Here is a 19,323-nt window from a genome sequence, read left to right as displayed (position 1 = left end):
TCATATGAGAATGTCAAAGTGTATTAGGCTACTTAATATACCGACACTAATATGACTAAAAAAGAAAGGTTCTTTGTTGCGAGTCAAAGGATGCGGAAATCACATAGTACCAAACACTTGGGATTTTGAAGGAGGTTTCAGTTTTTTAGCTCTCGAATGAACAAATTCAATATTAAAACTCTTAAGCGCAAATTTTTCTATATTTAAAGAAATAAAACAATTTAACAATTGAGAAAAAAAGACATTCATATAATATTAATTAAAAATCACTCAAAAAATTGATAAAAAAAAAACTTAAATTAATTGATTAAAATAAATTAATGGTTTGGTGTTTTTGAAGCCATTAAATTAAATAAAAACAATTTCAATATTATAATGAAAATGAAATATGGTGCATGTAGAAAAAAAGATAAATCAAAAGCCTACGTCAATATTACCTAATTATTACAACTTAATTATATAGTTAATTTTAAATTCTATACAAACAATGAAAAGCATTTTAAATCCAAACAATATAAATTTTAACAGAATTGGAAAATATATCAGAAGCAGACCTAATTACCCAACCCTGAAAAACATGAAATATTCACAAATATTTGAAATGCAAACAACAAATGAATTTTATTGAAAGTTAAAAACACAAAAAAAAAGTAAATAAAATCAATACATTATGACAAAAAAAAAATTTAATGCTTTTGTTTAAGTAGAAATTATAAAAAGGGTTTCGTAAGGACCAATGCAGAATTAACTCAGAGAAAAACAAAACAATTCTAATTTAGGGATACGAACCTAGGCCACCGAAGTAAAAGGTAACCACTAAGTCGCATAGACTGACAGGACTAAGAATATACAAAAAAAAAAATATTTAGGTACCCATAAACTGCTTAATATATATTGAATTAGGCATGACTTCAAATATTTTTGAAAATTCTCAAACTGTCGATTATCATTTTGTCGATTATGATTTTAAAAATTACGGAATTAAATCGTTAAAATTCGAGCTGCTAGATTTAAAGTCGACCGAAATTATAAAGTCAAAAACTATATCGTCCCGTTTCTGCCTGAACCACGTATCTACCTACACAGAAAATTTTGTTCAGTTCTTAAAATAAATATACATTTTTCTCAAAGTTAAAAATATGAATTGAACAAAGGGAAATCAAATTATGTTTATGACATATTCATTGAGTTGTTTTTACACTTAAACTTTTGTATTTATTCTTTCTGTAAGTTTTAGAGCAATGTTTAACAGAAAAATAAATCTTTTAAAAAAATGTACTTACAACGGGACGATATATCGACATTTTGCGTGGATTTACTTTTGTAGCAGACATTGGATTGATAAAGATTTAACAAAATCCATTTTTAATGGTGAATCGAAAATCTGTAACCTGGTCTAAATTGTATCTAAAGAGAACAACAACTTCCAATAATACTGGCCAACAATTTTCAACTTTTTAAAAATTTTCCAGAAAGATTTATATCAAATTTTATAGATCTGGGTAAGCTCAAAAATAATATTGGTTTCCTTCTAGCAGTTCTAGTTTTTGAAATATTTAATTTTTCATATTTGGGGAAATGTTCATATTAATTTTTAAGTTTTTCTTACTTTTAAAAATTTTTCTAGAAAAAATTGTATTAAACTCAATGTATTTGGGATCAGTAACCCTAAAAATCACATTAATATTTTTGTAGGAGCTCTAATTTTTGAAATATTTTAGTTTTCCATATTTTGGGGGTAATTTTGTACTTATTTGAACTGTTTGTTAACAATTTCCAGAAATTTTTTTATCGAACCTAATGCTTTTTGGTTCACTAAGCCTAAAGAGCACACTGGTTGCTTTCTAGGAGCTCCATATTTTTTAGATATTTTAATTTTTCACATTTTTGGGGTAGTTTTACACTATTTTTTTTTTAGCTTTTATTATTACAAGCGTTTTTAAAGTTTTTTTTTTGGAAAAATTTGTTTCGAATGTAATGTATTTCCGTTCAGTAAGTAAAATAAAATACAAAAAAAAAAAAAAAATTAACAAAAAAAAACTTGTATGAATTGCTATGCCTTTTCATATATAAATAATTTAAAAACTAGAGCTGCACGAAAAAAACTGATGTTATTTTTGGAATCAGGACCCTAAATTTAGTAAGAAATCATAAACAACGGTCTGGAAAATTTTTGTGTGTTGGGCAGAGTAATTGAAGTAAGGAAAAGTTTTGAGCTTCCCATATAAACAAGGTTGGGTAATTAAAAAAAAAAAAAAAAAAACAAAATAAAAAACAAAAAATGCACAATTTCTTAAAGGAAAAGACTTACAAATGACGAAAAAAATATGAATATTTTTTTTTTCAGAATAAAACTACAGTTTTCTATATCATCTTAAGGAAGAAGAGCTTTCCACTGACTTCTGCTTGGTTTTATTTTTCTGTTGAAAACTAAAACAAAGAAAAACTGTTATATTGAAACTTTTAAAACTCAAAATGTTTTCACAGACTTTCTTAATTGACAAATTGGACATTTTTTTCAAAAAAAAGAAATTCTTAAAAAATACAAAAATGTTATACAAAATTTACTATTAAGTAATCCTGGCAAAGGCAGACATCCTCTACACTTACGATTATCTCTTGGGTTTATATCTTGTATATGAGCTTGTATCAAAGTACTCACTTTATTTAGGGAATCTAGTTCGCAATGATATTATGTATTTCAATCTGTAATTTTTGATGCAAAAACTTATCTTTATATCTCTTTGTAGATTTTATTTAATTATCCTCTCCATAAAACATATCCTTATCGAAACTTTATCTTTCAAATATAGAACAAAAAAAAAAAAAAAAAACTGTTTATATGTGAAAAATATTTCCCAACTTTGTAACTTTGCACTGGCAAATAAATAAAACACGAATTCCTATATACGAGTATATAAATAAATAAACAAATAAATAAATGAATATCCTCCTATAGTCCTGATTCATGTAAATACGTTTTGAGTGCATCCTTTAGCCACCCACCATGTGATAATACTAAAATTTTTGTACTTACACACACATACTGGGTAAGGGCATTCTCTTGGCAAATACTCTCTGAAAGCACTTTAACTGGATTTGACAGGAAAATGTGCACAAGCCAAAATGTAAATGTTATCCTCATTTACATAAAAACAAAACATAAAAAAAATGTTGTATCTGTACAAAAAGGACAAAGGAGGTAAAGTATAAAGAGGATTTTCAGGACACCAGACCCCACTTTAAAAAGCAAAACCAGACAAAAACACTTCGATTCGATGGATTTAGAACACTTTTCTAAATTTTAGTAGTAGGTCTATTTTTTAAGTACCGCAGTTTTTAATGAATATTAAAGAGAAATAGTAATTAATTCGGTCAAGAGCGCATTGAAGCACATTCGTCCCTTTTTCAATTGAGCTTATTAAATTCATCTAAAATATCCTTTTTTTTTTTTTTTGTTTGGTTGATCCTTTTGGCATTTTATTTCAATAATTTAAATAATCTTTTTGAAAGACTATACAAAACAATGTTGTTTCCAACGTTCTAAGGTCTCGCTTACATTGTGTTGTTTTTTTCTTCTTTCTTTATTTCCTTCAGAAGCAACAACAAGGATACTTGACTAAGTATTGTTACATTTACAAAATCAACTATAACAACTGGCTTAACATAAAAGAAGAACAACTTGAAACTGTTTTAATTGGAATCGTTGTCGTTGTTGTCGTCGTTTTCTGTTGCAAGTGGAAACTTGAAAAATGGATTGGAAAACAAGATGGAGACGATGGGGTTGCATGTAGCCTTCACCACCTTCATTTGAGGGTGGGGAGGGCATCCAATGAAGTAGCAAATCAATTAAATATACTAAAACCCGCCGCCGCCGCCGCCACTGCTGCTGCTGCTGCTTCCGTACTCAAGAAGAAAAATAAGGATCAAGATTTATAAAAAAAAAAATATATATATAAAAAACAACAACATTTAAAAACGAAGAAAATAAATAATAAAATTAAAAACAACGGCAGAAGCAATAATAACAAATGGTGGTGGACTAGCCACATTTAGCTGGAAGAATGCACCGTTTGCGTACCACCTTTACAAGGTCACGTACACCAACTGGGGCCGAAATGAAAACACAAAATAGTCTTGAAGTACCCAAACAGGTCTGAAAAATATATAAAAAGTTTTCTTTCCTTGTTTTCTATCTCTCTCTCTCTCTAATTTTTTTCTTTTTGTTGTTTTTTTCTCAAACAATTTTTTTCGTCTTGCATTTTTTATAAGCACAAAACAAAAAAAATAGAAACATCCCTGATCATCTACTCAGGGATGTAGTTTGTTTTTGTTCTTTTATTGATGTTGTTGTTTTTTTCCTAACTTCGAATAAGTTTAGTTGATATTTTTGTTTACAGTAGAGTCTCTTTAGACAGATGCACTATTTTTTCTAACAAAAAAAAAAATAATAAAACTTCATCTAGTTTTTTTTAGATTTAAAAAAATCCATTTTGGATTGTTTTTATAAATAAACCTTTTACTTTCTACTCTAAAATGTTTTAAAATAAAACGAAACAAACTTTTATATATAATTTTTCTTTAATTGACATGAACACGGTTAAATAAAACGAAAACGTTAAGTTCCTATATCAAATTCATTACACTGGTTAACAAAATTAAACTTTTTTTTGCTGCCGAGACAAAAATATACTTTTCTGAAGGATTTCGGTGTGCTTAACACGAATCCGAGATCAAAAAAATTAACCAGCTCCCGTTTTTGAAATATTACCTTTAGAAAATGCAGTACTTCGGACCTTATTCTTTTATAAAAGCAAAATTGTTTGAGCATCTTTAGTAACGGTTTTTATAAGAACTTTTTAAATCTGTTTAAATCTTTCCGATATCTCTTTTACTGCCCGAGATATCCTCAGTTGTTTGGCATATTTTATAAATTTTATAACGTCATTATCTCCTTTATAATATATGAAGCCAAACCCACTTACTTCATTTTAAGATATCTCGGGCAATACTAACGATATTGAAAAGATTTAAACAGGTATCGAAAGATGAATAACAGTTCTTATAAAAACCGTTACTAAATATGCTCTAACAATTTTCCTTATACAAAATAATAAGGTCCGAAGAACTAAAAAAAAACGTTTTTTTTTTTTTATTTTCTAACTGTAATATTTCAATTAGTTTTTTCTGACTTCGGATTCGCAGTTCAGCGCATCAAAAATATTCAGAAAAGTATATTTTTGTCTCGGCAACAAAACCCTTGTAAACCAGTGTATCTATAGACAGTTCGATAAGAATATAGAACTTTTTATGAGAATCAGTCTAACATATAAAGCCTATCATAAGACAACTCATGATGAGAAGAGTCATCACTATCACATGGTTATTGGTTGCAGTTTTAATTTTTTTTTCAATAGTTTTTCTCATTAAATGTCCCCTGTGTTGAATTGTCCGTGATGACTTGTCCCATAATTAGATTAGTTGATTTGAAACGCTTTTATCGAATTCGATATATTTTTTCAGTACTCGTTTTATATTTTCTTAAGTCAACACAAATGAATTGGATTCCCAGATGATCGCAAGCGTTTTTGGAAAACTTCACCAGCTCATTCACGTGGTTAGTTGGGCTTGTTTTATCTAATATCCTTTTCCTTGTGCTTGTGTGGTTTAGATAGTAACATTCTAATGCTTAAATAGGTGTGAATCTTTGAAAATTCATGCTGCTCAACTTAGATGAAGGAGCTCATAATTTTTTTTTTTTTTGTTTCAAAGGAGAATGGGCCATTTCGACCTGCTGAGTAAATTTTATGAGGTAAAAAAGTAATATTTTTTTTTGAATATGCTATTCTTAAAAATAACTGTTTTTGGTAATATTCATAAAATGCAATAATAAAACAAAATAATGGTAAACAAAATTTGAACTCCATAACCTTTTTTAAAAAAAATATATTCGATTCTTTTTCTTATAAAATGCACCAGAAATGAGACCATTGTTGCTCTGACCTATCATGAGATAACAAAAATGCAGTAATTATAATATAGGTAGTCGCATCAAGATTTTTTCAACAATAAATGTAGGTCAACAAACGTTACACCAATAAAAAAATACCCATTCTCCTTTTATCTTTTTTTATTTGAAAATAAATTCATCTTCATTATGGCGTATTAAGTGAAATTTCTAAAAACCTTAGTCTTTAAAGTTTTCTATCGTTTTTTTCTTTCAATACTGTTTTTCGTCCTAAATAATGTGTATATTCAATGTCTCGTATATTTGTTTACTATCATTTTAGAAATGAAATTTTAGACATGTTTTCCTGCTCATGTGCTGAAGATGCGAGCCATCGTCGTCGTAAGGTGTTGCAAATTTGTAAATAAAATAGCTTTTGTGCAAGTTTGAGGCTATCAATTTATTAGAGTTTCACTGATCATTATAGTTAAAATCATGCTACTGAACTAGTTCGTTAGTTTAAGTTAAAAAAAAATTTAAGAAAATATATTAGCATAAAAATGCAATATTGAGTATGAATTTTAAGGTTTTCGCGATTGTTAAGACATGACATTATTAGGGTTTTTCGGATTATCCGCGTTATATATATGTAAATATAAAGTGAGTTTCAAACACTTCAACCATATAAAGCTATTTTTTCGGTAAAGATTTTGTAGCTTTTATAAATTTTTTTAACTTTCAGTTTAGTTAGTAATGCAGTTTGCAAAGCCGCTGTATATTAAAACTATATTCAGAACTTGTCTTTAGAAGATACCATATTCAATTTCGATATACTGTCACATAGCCTTTAACTATTGAACAAGTAAGACACTTCCTATTTGTCAAATTATACAATTTATTATGCAATTTATTATGGCACGGATGCTTAAGACCAATATAAGTTGTCTATCTATAGACTATATCATTAATAATGATGAAATTTTGTTTGGAACCGAATTTTTTTGAATTATGCAGTGGGATTCTATTTTTAAACTTTATTTACATAAACTATAATTTCGTGATTTGATAATTTTAATCCTAAGCGGACTTGATGTGAGTATTCAAACTAATTTCAAGTTGAAGCTTCGAACGCTCTTTTTCAGGAATCTTAAAATTTTAAAAGTTCTATTAAATACAAAATACATTAACTCAGTTTTTTATTTAATTCTTAAAATGCTTCTTAAACTTTTTAGTGTGAATGATTTTTTTTTAATTTTTAATATTTCAAAATTCAAATCTTAAAAAAGACAGGGTTGGATAAGAACTTTTTAGGCAATTTTTATGCGTTTTAAAGCAAAAGCTATAAACTTTTATATTCTTGGGCGCAGAATTTCCACTTTCCATACAAATGTGTCCATTCTCTTTAAAACAAATGTTTAAAGGTACCTAAATAAATTTTTTTTTCTAAAATTTTCAAAACAAACCAAAACAAGATTAGTTCGAATAAATTTGGGTTTCATTGAAAATGCTACACCGATTAAAGAGATTCTACTGTATCTTTCTACCTTACAATTGTATTTTGTTTTACAACTATCGTTATTTTATAGCATTTCCGTGTTCGATATTTATTTAATGAGATGACTTTTTCTATATCCTTCTTTTTGTTGTCCTTTCTTCTGAGTAATTCTTCAATTCTCAGAATGAATGTTGTAATATCGTTACATAAAATAAGTAACTTTTCATATCCTAAGCAGGAAACTATACAAATATTTTTATACCTATTGTTGTATTCATTATGTTCAAGTACAAAAATTGTTTTAACATGATTAAAGGTACTTAACTTAACTACAAAAAATACTTAACTATTGATTTTTTTTAAGGGCTTTTAGGTTGATTTTTAGTTATTGTCAAAGCCTAAATACAAATTTGTTATTTTATTTGTATTTATTTTCATTCATGGGTAATTTTGTGAATGTTGATTTTTTGTATTTGTTATTTATCAGGACTATAGTTGTTATAGTTGTCAATTTGTTTATTTTCCAACTTGATTTATTTTTTTATTTTATCAACAAACAATACCTATAAACTATTTGTTTGGCTTGTATAAATAAGGAAACAAATAACTTTCGTTTCAAAAATAGAAGCAAACCACACTATTTATTTTTATGTTTACTTATGCTTGGCCTAATTGGTATAAATTGATCAAACACAGCTAATTGGGACTTGTTTTCAAAATCATTTATCAGGAGAAAATTTAAGGTTATAGATAAATATTTTCCTGTCAAGCTTTTTCCTATATTGACAAATAATATTAAAAATGTAAATGGTATAAAAGATAAATATCACAGATTTTTGTTTTCGAAGCATAAAGTAAAAGTTTAACATAATTATATGGCCAATTTATATAGATTAACTAAATAATTCATATTTTTGTGAATGGTATAATCTGGTCTAACACTTCTGTAGAATTACGGATTTGGATATTTAGTTGCTTTTATTTGAAAAAAAAATCTATCCCGCTTGATATGATTATTTGAAATCTTTTTATTGGTATAAACTGGTATAATGCCTGATGTGAATTGGTTTATTGGATTTATTTTTCAAATTATTAACTACAAAACAATTGTGAAAATTAACTGAAGTTTGGAATATTTAAATGGATCTTAAAAAACATTATTGATGATGTAGTTGGTATAAAAATATGTTACTGCTTTTGACAATGCATTAAATTTAGAAAATTTCTTACATACCCACTTGAAATGTATCTTTTCTTCAAAAATATTTAAACAGAGCAATTCATATTTTTCTGATTGGTATAATCTTGGCTAACACTTATACATATAATGTAACTCATTTCCCTTGTGATGAGATAATTTGTCATATTGTTTTTCTTGCAAATGTTAGCCAAAAACTTCATATTCTATATCAACAACAACATTATTTCCTTTGAGCTGCTGATTGGTATTAACAAAAATACACTAAGCAGATAACATATGCAGTATTATCGAACACATATTTTCTAATGAATCCACACATGCTATGTGATATATTTATATTTTGTATTGGTATAAACTGGTATAATTCTCAAATAATTAATATTTTGTAAATATGTGACTCTCCTTGTAGTCCTGTTTTGTGTTCTTACCTCAGATAAGTACATTTTGTCTTTTTTTTTAATTTGATGCGCTGCTCTGGCTGACTGGTATAAAGTAGGTCAACACTCAATTATCATCAACTTCTTTAATGATTTTATCTGAGTTATGAAAATAACTCCTCCTTGGGTATAAATCGAGCATTCTTCATTTCTGTACGCTTTTTTGTGATATTTTGTATTGGTATAAACTGGTCTAATGGTCATTAAGGTCATTTAAAAATATGATAGGCATAAAATCGGTTAATTTGTTAACGATTTCATTTAAAACTGTCGTATTTTAAATCTACCAACTGGTATAAATTGGTCGAATCCAACGAATTGGTTTAATTTAATCGAGTTATATGCCACAGTTTAACAGACAGATAAAAATAATAAAGAATTTTTTATTTCAACGAATATCCGATTTCCTTTATTTTTTTAAGCAATTCCAGTAATTCCACAATCACACAAATATTGTTGAAAAAAAAAAAAAGAAAATAAAAAAAATAATTTCCACATTAATTTAAATTAATAACTTGTGCACAAAGAATCAATTAAAAAAATCACTTTCTGTGCTGTGCACAAGTACATATTATATCAAATTTGTTAACAATTAGAGTGGAAATAAAATAAAAAACAACATCACAAAATAATTCTGAGAAAATTTCAAAAAAAAATTGTACATTAAAACCACAAGGATATGTGGACTTTTATTTTGTTTTCATATAAAAATTTCCACTTACTGCACACTGTACAATAATATGATTTTATCTGACCATCAATCAGTCAGACGTTCTTTTTATACATAAATACTCACTCACTGCACGTTCGTTAAGTCAAAATGTATGTACGATGTATACGTCTGTTGATTCTTTTATCAGTAATGGTCGTAAGCATGACTCATGCGGTGCCTGCACAAACCACACCACATTAAACTCATATATGCAAATATTAAGTAGCCTTAACGCTGCAATGTCCTGTTTGGTTTTTCTCTTTTTTTGAGTTCAACGTGTTTGTTCACTGCTGCTGTTGCAGAATGGGTGTTAAGAGTATAAAGGGTGTTTCTTTTTAAGGGTTCTTTTTAATTTTTTTTTAAATTGATACATTTTCATTTTTGTTTTTTTATCTTCTTTAAACGAATTCAAACATTTACCACTTTCAAAAAAAAATAACGGTATTTATATGATCTTTTCAAAGAACTCTTTTCTCTAAAATCACGCTAAAAAAAACATACTTTCACTGTTGAACACCTTTTTTACTGAAATTTCCAGTATTTCAAAACCAATGTGCACCGGTAATTGCTTTAAATAATACTGTTTTTGACAGCTGTTGTCTTTTTTAAGCTTCCTAAATTTGCTTGTTAAAAGCTTGTGCATTAAAAAAAAAACACCCTTTTTTGTGAGAGAAATTATTAAATTAATACCTCATATCCGTTCTCTTTATTCTCTTCCTGTTTTCTTTTCCAACTTCTGTTCCCTATAGCTTTTATTCTTATGTTTTATTTTGTCACTAACATATTTATGTATACTTTATATTTTGTTTACTTGAATTTGAGTCCTCTTCGTGACTATTTTATTCGTGCGTCTAAATATGTGTGTGTTTGTATGTTTTATGAAAACAAAGAATTTTATCAAGTTTGATAACTCTCATGAAAACATTTGCATAAGGAAGGAGTCTTCTATAATGTGTATGCCTGCCTTTTTAGGTTATTAAACTTAATTCAACATTTTTCAAAAGCAGATTATTGGTTTTTTGTGTTATGTTTTATTTAAGAGTAGGTAACTTTTTTTCTATAAGGACTAAAAGGGAGTTGTGTGTTTTACTTAAAATAATGTAAATGTATGTTCTGGATATGAAAAATATATATATTTTAATTTAATTGAGCTTAAACATTATGTTATGGACATGGGAGATATGCTAAAGGGTTTTCATTGTTCGTTTTTTTTTTTTCGTAAAACATAATGGTTATTTAATGGGTAAACATTATTATGAATGCTATTATTTACATACTTCCTTCCGTGAACAATACTGACATGTGTCATTTTGAAATGCTTCAAAATACCATTCAGGAGTAAAACAAAGTTTTTTTGTTAATGTTTTAGTTAATTGGTTTGCTTCCTCCAGTTCTGAATCAATTTGATAATTTTTTTATGAACATATAAATGTTTTTGTTATTGAACATTTCAGCAAAAGGATAGACCCTGATAATGAGGAATTTCCTCAAAATATATTGGCATACAATTATTTAAAAAAAGGCACTATATTGAATTATAAAGGCGGTACGAAGATTTGATATAATTAATCTGTAAGTTCAGCAAGGAAAGTACTCAAAATAATTTAATAATACCTAATTCTTTAAAATTTGCAACCTATTTTGTAACTACTCAGCATTAAGCTTACCTCAGGAAGGTTAAAACTCTCCCTATCTTAAAGTTAAGTTAAAAAAAGTGGCGCCCAATATGAGACCTGCAGATTGTTTTTACTTGCTCTCTTTTAGAGAAGTATTGGCATCGTTTCCAAAAAAAATACTAGTTTAATGAAACACCAACATCACGACAATGGGAAAGTCCTTCCTTCCATTTTGGTCTAAACATTTTTCCCATCAAATAGGTACCAAATGACTAAAAAGTTATTTGGAAAGAAATTTTTTTAACAAAAATTATTAAAAATTAAAAAAAGCACGTAAAATCCTGTGTTATAACTTTTTTTAAAGCAAATAATTTATTCTTTTTTGACTCAAGTTGTTTCATTATACAGTTTTTGAAAAATTTAGTTTTTTTAGTATTTTTTTTCGTTTTATAATTGATTTTGTTTAAAATTTTGCAATATGTTGGACATTTTTGTATTATTATTCAATGACCTGGCATTTCTAGTATAGTAGTATACTCATTCTAATAAACATCATAGTTTCTAAGAAATTAAAAAAAATTGAAAGATACTATTTTACCGGAATGATCCCTTTTTGACTTTTTTTTTATATTTGTATTAAAATTTTTTTATTTGCATTTCTTTAAAATTTTAAAACTGAATGCATAATATCTCAAATATATTGCGTCAGAATTTTAAGTTAAGGAGCAAAATTGACGAAGTTATGAGTATTTAAATAACTCACTTGTGAACATTTTATACCAGTTCAAAACTTTAAATCGTTCTCCCCAAAACTAACGTTTTCAAAGTCGATGCCCCTCATAACTTCAAAACTACTGCACCGATTCATTTCAAATTTGGAACACTTTTTCTGTACATATTTTACAAGGTATTCCTGGAGAGTTGTTCTCAATGATATAATATATTAAATATTTTTAAATTTTAATGAATTAATATAAAAATCCATTAGTTAGGGTCGTTTTTAAGGAGTTTTTCCAAATGCTCTGATTTTTCTTAGGGCTAAACTCGGGCAAAATTTGAAATGCAAGATTGTTCTACATATCCAGGAGTTTAACATACTTTAGACTTTGTTGCGGCGTGTTGCTTATTTTCAAGAACACTAATGTTTAAAAAAAACAACGAAAAACGTCAAATTTTTCTTTTTGTTTATTTCTTCTAAAAAATCTTAAAACTCTTATTTAACTGCATTTTACGAATGTTTTATGTTTTAACCACATTGCAATTCAAAAGCAAGTTGTGAGATAACAACATTCCACTGGTAACAGTTTTTTGGATCAGCTGAATGGTGCTCAGATTAAAAATTAAACAAACAAACTGGCGCCCAACACCGGACTAACAGATTTTTTTTTACATTTAAGCCTCGAAGTCATCATATATGTTCGTGGTTTCCTTGAATGTTACAATTTTTTGTAATCAATGCCAAGCTGCAACATTTTCCTTGCAATAACTTTTTTTGTTGACCTAAATGAAGTTCAGATTAAAAACAAAATAAAAACTGGAGCCCAACACAAGACCAAAGAATTTCATTTCATATTTTATCAAACCACAATCAGAATTCCTCTGTAAATTAAAAACAATCACCCTGTTATAATTTTGTTTGAAGAGCTGAAAAGCGTTCATAATAAAAAAAACTGGCGCCCAACACGAGATTTTTCTTTATTTATCCCTCATCAAGTCACTTAATTTATTCATAGTTTCTTCGCATGTTATTTTTTCTTTTCATTTTTATTTTCTCTTTGTTATTTGTCGTGATAACAAACCAAAGCCTTTTTTCTGAGAATTGCACTTATAACTTATTTCGGCTTTGCATGCAATATTTCTGTTTTTCCTTCTTCTGCAGAATTCCTTTTTGAAAAAATCAAATCAAATCTAATTTAATAACTTACACACATCACACATATTCAGGTACGTTCGGCATCGTTTGATGAAATGCAACTCGAAGCACAACGCAGTACATCGCATCTGCTAAAACAGCAATCATCCTCGTCAGCCGATGAACGTTCTTCGGATACGGGACTCCTACAAGTGCCTCAGCCCGCATCGCAACGTTCTCGAAGTTTCGATTCGGCTGGCAGTGATGATTCGGGGACATTCTTGGATGTCCCGCGTCGCATTCGCGCCCGTCGCTCCTCCAATACAAAAACTCCCCCGCCCTGCTATCATTGTTTGTATTTGGAAGAGTACGAGAAGCAGGTTAGCGCCGAGCAGCGATTCTTCATTGACCATCGGGAATTAAAGTCACTGAGCTATAGCACGAGTTGCAGTGAAGATGAGGACGAAGATGATGAGAATGGTGGTGAGCCGGTCGATCATCATCAGCGACAGCGGACTCATTCGGCGACAACGAGCGAAGATGAAGGCGTCGACGATGGCAGTCCTCAATTCGGCAATACCCTGATGCCGCCGCCACCAACCCCACCGTGCAATATTACCTTCACTCTGTCGCCGACAAATGGTGACTTTGAGCCGCCGGTGTTTCCCTTCGAACACGGATCGCCGCCCGTTTCGCCTATGTCTTCCTCAATGTACCTGTCTGCCACAACACCGCAATCGCCGTCGATTGAATTTATGCCCCATTCGCCTTCAATAGAACTCCCGCCCCCCGAACCGTGTATTACAGTGGCGCCCGATGATGACGAATCCATATCAGTGCCTCCTGTTCAGTTGCGACAACGTCGTCGTTCGATATCACGCCAGGAGGCAATATTTGTTGAGCCCACTGGTAATTCCCTGGAGAATGTCTCCCAGGAGGAAGAACAAAACCAGGCAGCGGCATCATCAACAGCAGCAGCTCCAACAACAACAACAACAACACCCGCGCTCGTAGTTCGTGATATTTATTTGGCCGTGCCCGACCTGAGGCGCGACCGTGCTGCATCGGTGGACTCGTGCTTCTCGAAGGTTTCATCGACTGGCAAAACGGAAGAACTGAAACCGAACGAGGACGGTTGTTTTCTGACGGTGCCGAATATCAATGCGACGAGGTCGCGTTCTGTTGACATTGTCCTGCCGACCGATGAACAGGCTCGTTACAAGGCTCTGGCGTTGACTGGCTCATCCGGGATCTATGCTGAAGGGTATGTTTCATATCAATGTTGATGTTGTTCTGTTCTCTTCTTTTTTTTTTTTTTTTTTTTTTTTGTGTTTTGTTTTTGAATTTCCTTTTTGTTTCAATGCTGATTGATATGTCATTTGCTCCTGTACTCGTCCTGTGGTTCCTTTTTGTTGGACACAGCGAGAGTTTTTTTTTTTTTGTAAATGACGTGTGTTTGGGGCAAGCAATGACGGTCTCAAAACTATTTTCGTATAAATTCCCTAGAAAATGTACGAAAGGATCTCAAGCCCCTTGCCTTCCCCCATCTCAGTTTCAAAGTTAGGCCAATCTCGTGCGGTATCCTGGCAGAAAGGATGAGATGTTAATAGCAAGTGATGTGTGGCCCCATGTGTATTTTACACCATCCCATCACAACCAACGACTCGACTGCGTTGTACGGATATGGGTTAACAAAGATGACATGACAATGGACATAAATCTTTTGATAGCGCTCGACCCATATAGTAGGAAAGGGAAACCAAACAAAAAATGACAAAATATACAAAACAAGACTCAAAAAGAGGAAATATGTCTCGTATGGGAATTTAATGGAAAAAGGATTTTCGTTTCAGTAGAGTAGAGAGCTTGACGACAGCACAAAGAAAGGGTGTGAGTGAGACAGAAATAAAAGAGTTACGACGAAAAGGTGAATGTATTTTGGAGTAAGGGTTTATTCACAGACTCGACCCGAGTAATAGACTCTTTTACATCCCACTTGAAAATTTCGTTCCATTACCATCAGGGTTAGGCAAAGATTTTCATGTTTATACAACAAGGTTGGAGAAAAATAATACAAAAAAAAAAAATTGTTGTCGTTTGGGATGAAACAAATACAAGGTTTTCTTTCAGAAGTCAATGTTCTATAGTGAATATGTAGACATCAGCCAGAAAGTAAACATTTCTAAGAATTATGTTTCAAGTAGAGAAAATGGGATGCTTTTCATGTGTGTATATTAAATTAAGATAAATAGGAATACTTTGAACTTTTTCAGCTGAAAAGTCATTCAATTTAGTAGAAATTGTTTATATACTCAAAATCAGGTAGTTAAAGCTCTTTTTTCAATTGACTTTCTAGCTTCCGTATTAGCTTTAGTTTTTCTGCATTTTTCTTTTTTTTTTTAAGAAAATCATTTTCAAAAAAATTGACTCATACAATTATTATATAAGCCTTGTAAAATACTTTACAGTAAAGTGTCTTTCAATAAATTAAAAAAAAAAAAAAAAAACTACACAAGTTCAAAGTCTTTAAATCTATTGACGATTATTTAAAATCGATTATTTGGCTCCGCGAAATTAGGCCCCAGAAAATAAGGCCCCAATAAAAAATGAAGTCAGGCCCCAAAAAAATACACACAAAACAACAACAACGAAATTTCTCAAATTTTGGGGTGTTATTTCATTTTTGGGGGCCTTGTTTCATTTTGTTTTTGGGGCATAATTTCATTACGAAATAAGGCCCCCATGAAATTAGACCCCAACATTTTTTTTGGGGCTTACTTTCATTTTATTTTAAAAACAATTTGGGGCTTTATTTCATTTTTCATTATTTACACAAAAATGCTTCCTATACCTACTAAATTATCTTTCAAAAAAACTGTTGTAAAATTCCGCTTATCAAGGACCTAGAATTGGCAAAGAACCGCATATTGTGGACTCTCTGTTGGTTTGCAGCAATATCTTTACATTGAAAAGCATTAGTAAATAACAAAATAGCTGAAAAAATCGAGCGATTTTTTCAGCTATTCTGTTATTTAATAATGCTTTTCAATGTTAAGATCGTGCTGCAAACTAATGCCTTTCCATGTTAAGACCGTGTAGTAAACCATCAGGGAGTAACAGAATAGCTTCAAGAAATCGCGCGATTTCTTGCAGCTATTCTGTTACTCCCTGATGGTTTGCAGTACGATGTTTACTTTGGAAAGCATTAGAAAGTAACAGAATAGCTGAAAAATTGCGCGATTTTTCAGCTAATATGTTACTTTCTAATGCTTTTCAATGTAAACATCGTGCTGCACTGCAAACTAATGTCTTTCAATGTAAAGATCGTGCAGAAAACCATCAGGGATCATTGAAAAAAGCATTAATAAGTAACAGAATAACCGAAAAAAAACACAACAACAGTTTAAAAAATCCTTGAGGAACAATTTTAAAAGTTCCGTCCATAAAGATGGTTCTATTGGTTTGGGGTGATATTTCATTACCAAAAATAAATTAATTATGAAAAAGAAAAATTGGGGTCTTATTTCATTTTTCTAAAAAAGTTCAAAACAAGTTGGGGCTTTATTTCATTTATTTTTGGGGCATTTTTTTATTTCAATGGGGCCTTGTTTCACTGGGGCATATTTTCATTATGAAAAAATATCCCAATTTGGGGTCTTATTTCATTTTTTCTTTTGGGGCCTTATTTAGTGGAGCCTAATTTCGCGGAGCCGATTATTTTTGCTCGGTAAACATTTTTTTTGGAAAAATTTGAAAGGCCTTATAGTCGCGGTGATAGTTGCCAATAATGCAATTCCACATTGACAACAAAATAATGCAATTCCACATTGACAAGAAATTCCAAGAATAACTATAGAAAAGGGTCGAAAAGTGTGTGTTACTTATTTGGCACTTTTTGAACTGTGTTTTCAAAATTTTTGAATTTTTTTCATCGAATCCAAGCTCGAACATCTGTTTGATATCAATTTAGTTAAATTTCTAACTTATGTACTGTTTTGAAAAAGAAAATTCTTTATGAACGCTTATTCTGTACGCCATTTTGAATAAAATAAAGTTGGCAGGTTTATTGTATTCACCATACTAATATCCTCTAGTGCACCAAATTTCATGACTTTTTGTCAAGAAATGGTCGTCCAAATTATATTTTTGAAGCTATAAAGCACCAAAGACACTATAATGTCCGCGCCGGGCTGGTTTTGTTTTTGGGGAAATTAAGAATACATAAAAGACAGTCTTAACATAATTGGTTTTGTCGCTATTTTCGGTTTAGCTTTGAATTAAAAAATAAAAAAAAAAAAAAACAAATCATATCTTTCATATAGTGAATTTATTCAAGTTCCTAAACTTTAATTCATTATGAAATAATTTTTCGCTGAGATATCGACGATCAAAGAAAAAACTATCTACCTTTTTCGGGCAAAATTCAATTTTTCTACGAAAAGAGATCCAATCAGTCTATTTGAAAACACAAAAAATTAAGCTGAATAAATAGGTTATCCCATTCATTCGACAATCAAGTCGGGACATTTTTCGTTATGCACCATCACTTTGAAAAATGTTTTGTCCTTTTTTTTTAAACACTCCCTTAAAACCATTTTTATTTTTTTTTAATTTGTTTATGATACATTTTTATTAAAAACGTGTGTTTTAAAGGATTTGCAGGTTTTGTAATTTCTTATGATAAAAATGATGTTTTCCGAAAGTTCGAATGCGGGAAGCAGGGACGCGAAGCAACTTAAAATTAAATCACCATGAATCACTGTGCAGCGTACCAATAAAGAAGGTATACGCAAATAACACTGGTCTGCAAAATTAAATGTTTTTTTTTTCTCCTTCAAATAATTTTTTGTTATTATGAAAGATTAGACTTTTCTGAATTCTGGTTTCAGAAAAATTCTATCAGGTACCATTTTTGTAAAAATGATTTTTGAAAAATGTGGGTAGTTTCTAAAAAATCACCCTTTTAGATTCATTTGAACTTGTATAAAATTAAAACTATTTGTCGCAAGGACCTCAAATCTGAAAGAATTATTTCTCATAATTTAACCTATCGATTGACACCAAATATGTCCTTTTACATTAATGTTTACTCATATTTTAAAATACTGATTGACAAAAAAGCAGAAATATCGAAATCCTTCACTTTTAAGTAAATCCTACATGAACTGAACAAAAACACCTTAATTAAGGAAAATGTAAAATATCAACGTCCATTATATTTAAAAAGTCAAATATGTTAAGAAAACCATAATAAAATACATTAAACAAAATTTGTACGTGTTTTGTAATTTTATATACTATTTTTCTATTTAGAAATATCTTATTTGTAATAAACCATTCGAATGAAGTCAAAAAAATATTATCACACCAGGATTTTAAGATATTCGCATTAAAGTATCACAAAATCAAGTTTTTTTTTTTAGAAAATCTCAAAAAAACTACTTTATCTCAAAAACCAGAGCTGAAGAAAATTTTTTAGAGTTCAGATTCAAAATCAGCACACTAAAGTCCATTAGAAAAGTATACTTTTGTTCTAAGAAGAAAGATATATTAATTTTAAGAGATCAGTTTCTTTATGGTAAGATATGCCAAACCTACTAAACATACTCAAATTAAGATATCTCGGAGAAGAAAAGTGATATTGAGAAGATTGAAACTGAATTTGAAAGAAAAAAATAAGTTCTTTCATAAACCGTAACAATATTAATTGAAAAAGATTACATTATGCCAAAATATTTCTTCGAAAACAGCAAAAAAAAATTGGTGTTTGAGATTTTCTAACGGGAATATCTAAAAAACGTCACTTGCTAGGTCAATTCTGACTTCGGATTCAGAATCAGCATACAAAAATCCTTTAGAAAAGTATAGTTTTATTTAAAGGAGGATTGCCTTGCAGACCAGTGTAATTTTTGGAAAGAAAATCAAAAAATGAGTGCTGAGGAAACTAATGGTAAAGATAAGAGAAAAATTCGATTGAATCGGTGCTAACATTGGGGTGGGAAAGGGAAAAAGTGGGCTGAGCTCAAAACTTTTTTTTTTTTTTTATAACTATTTCTGTTAACA

General features: G+C 29.9%; 1 protein-coding gene across 2 annotated transcripts in view; it reads left to right on the top strand.

Moving 5' to 3' along the window:
* Nucleotides 1–19,323, top strand: part of LOC129910120 (eye-specific diacylglycerol kinase) — a 253,315-nt gene that overhangs the window by 154,271 nt on the left and 79,721 nt on the right. For both annotated transcript variants that reach the window (XM_055987386.1, XM_055987388.1), the window contains exons 2-3: nucleotides 3,598–4,154; nucleotides 13,353–14,524. In XM_055987386.1, coding sequence (XP_055843361.1) covers nucleotides 4,065–4,154; nucleotides 13,353–14,524 — 1,262 coding nt within the window. In that variant the 5' untranslated portion in view covers nucleotides 3,598–4,064. The remainder of the gene's footprint in view (nucleotides 1–3,597; nucleotides 4,155–13,352; nucleotides 14,525–19,323) is intronic.

The sequence above is a fragment of the Episyrphus balteatus genome, chromosome 2 (genome assembly GCF_945859705.1).
Source record: "Episyrphus balteatus chromosome 2, idEpiBalt1.1, whole genome shotgun sequence".
Classification (NCBI taxonomy): Eukaryota; Metazoa; Arthropoda; class Insecta; order Diptera; family Syrphidae; genus Episyrphus; species Episyrphus balteatus.
This window is presented reverse-complemented; position numbering and strand designations above follow the sequence as displayed.